Below are 1,832 nucleotides of genomic sequence, written 5' to 3' on the forward strand. Positions count from 1 at the left end.
TCAACCACAAGGGACGAATGCAGATTTCTCAAGCTTCCTCATTTCCCCTCCCCCCACCTTATCTCAGTCTGCCCTCTTGACTACAATCTTCTTCCTGACCTCTCTGCCCCCAACCACTCTCTGGCCTATCACCCTCACCTTCACCTCCTTCCAGCTATCATATTCCCAGCGCCCCTCCCCCTACCTTTCATCTTAGACTGCTTGGCACACCTTCCTCATTCCTGAAGAAGGGCTTATGCCCGAAACGTCGATTCTCCTGCTCCTTGGATGCTGCCTGACCTGCTGTGCTTTTCCAGCAACACATTTTTCAGCTCTGATCTCCAGCATCTGCAGTCCTCACTTTCTCCTAGATAGTTCTTTGGGGCGACACAGTGGCTGCCTCACCGCAATAGGATCTGGGTTCAGTTCCAAACTCGGGCAACTGTCTATGCGGAGTTTGCACATTTTTGTCTCTGTGAGTTTCCTCTGTGACTGACTAAAGATGTACAGGTTAGGTGACCATTCCAAATCACCCCATAGTGTTCAGGGATTACTTAGTGTGGAAACAGGCCCTTCAGCCCAACAAGTCTTCACCAACCCTCCGAACAGCAACCCACCCAGACCCATTCCCCTAGATCTACCCCTTCAAACTAACACTACAGGCAATTTAGCATGGCTAATTCACCTAACCTGCGCGTTTTGGACTGGGTGCTCCAGTTTCTTCCCACAGAGGAAACCCACACAGACACTGGGAGAACATGCAAACTCCACACAGACAGTTGCCTGAGGCGGGAATTGAACCCGGGTCTCTGGCGCTGTGAGGTAGCAGTGCTAGCCACTGTGCCATCGTGCAGGCGAGGTGGGTTCACCATGAGAAATGTGGGGTTACAGGGACAGGACCAAATGGCCTGCTTCTGTGGACTCTGAATGACTTTGCTAACCATGACGCTGATGTGATCTATTTTCATTGATGTCCGCGCCCACAGATGATGCCGACCCAGCCCCCAGTTGCCAAGGTGAAGACGCTGCTTGTTGGGGCCCTGGTTGCCCTCGGACTGGAAGAACACCGACCGGCATTGAATCTGCTACTTGCTCAGTCTGCTGGCAAAGTGGGGGAAAAGCACTGCTGAGAGTGCCATGGCGTTGGGCAGAGTGGGACAGGGTTTTACACTGTCAGGAACAAACATGTGCTAAGCTTGCTGGGCTAGCCCGCTGGCAGTTGCTGCACTTTGTACCCATCCAGGCTGCTTCGGTCATCTCATGTTTTGATGCAATTGGAAAGCCCACCCGCTCGCACCCCTCCCTTTCGCTCCCTATGAACTGCTTTTGCACTGTACATAAAATGGTAGCGAGAATGCAGATCTATGCAATGTTAGGTTGCCTGGAGAGTATGTACTGTCAGGTGAGGAATGTGTAAGATAGTAAGACCATTGTACATTACGCCTTATAATTTTAATTTCCGTCCTAATGGTTGCGAACTGTAATAGAGTAAGGCTTCACTGGGTTGCTTTTCTTTGTTGTTGGGGGCATGCTTCTAGCTGTCCAGATTACCATATCAAAAGTATTAGGTTCGTTCTGTTCCTCAGGCTGTTAGTTTGCCTGGAATGTGTTGAAGAGTCTGCTCATGGTGTTCTCCCCCCCCCCCCCCCCCCCCCCCCCCCCCCACCTTTGCAATCACCCAATTTTGCAGATTAAAAAAATTCGATGGGATCCAATGCAGCGCTGGGGCGGAGTGGTACTAGGGTATGGAATGCTGCGTTTCCCCCTTGATTGCTTTTGCTACAGCACCAGCTGCAGGAGTGGGTAAGCTTGCCCCGCTGCATCTGAATTCTGCTCCCTCCTATTCCCCCATC

The 1,832-nt window shown here is 51.5% G+C and overlaps 1 protein-coding gene across 3 annotated transcripts in view; it reads left to right on the forward strand.

Moving 5' to 3' along the window:
* Positions 1 to 1,626, forward strand: part of cunh6orf136 (chromosome unknown C6orf136 homolog) — a 26,077-nt gene extending 24,451 nt beyond the window's left edge. For all 3 annotated transcript variants that reach the window (XM_043678029.2, XM_043678032.2, XM_087979454.1), the window contains exon 7: positions 966 to 1,626. In XM_043678029.2, coding sequence (XP_043533964.2) covers positions 966 to 1,109 — 144 coding nt within the window. In that variant the 3' untranslated portion in view covers positions 1,110 to 1,626. The remainder of the gene's footprint in view (positions 1 to 965) is intronic.
* The last annotated feature ends 206 nt before the right edge of the window (positions 1,627 to 1,832 follow it).

This window comes from Chiloscyllium plagiosum, unplaced genomic scaffold, assembly GCF_037043375.1.
Source record: "Chiloscyllium plagiosum isolate Xiang-an unplaced genomic scaffold, Cpla_swu_hap1 HiC_scaffold_35, whole genome shotgun sequence".
NCBI lineage: Eukaryota > Metazoa > Chordata > Chondrichthyes > Orectolobiformes > Hemiscylliidae > Chiloscyllium > Chiloscyllium plagiosum.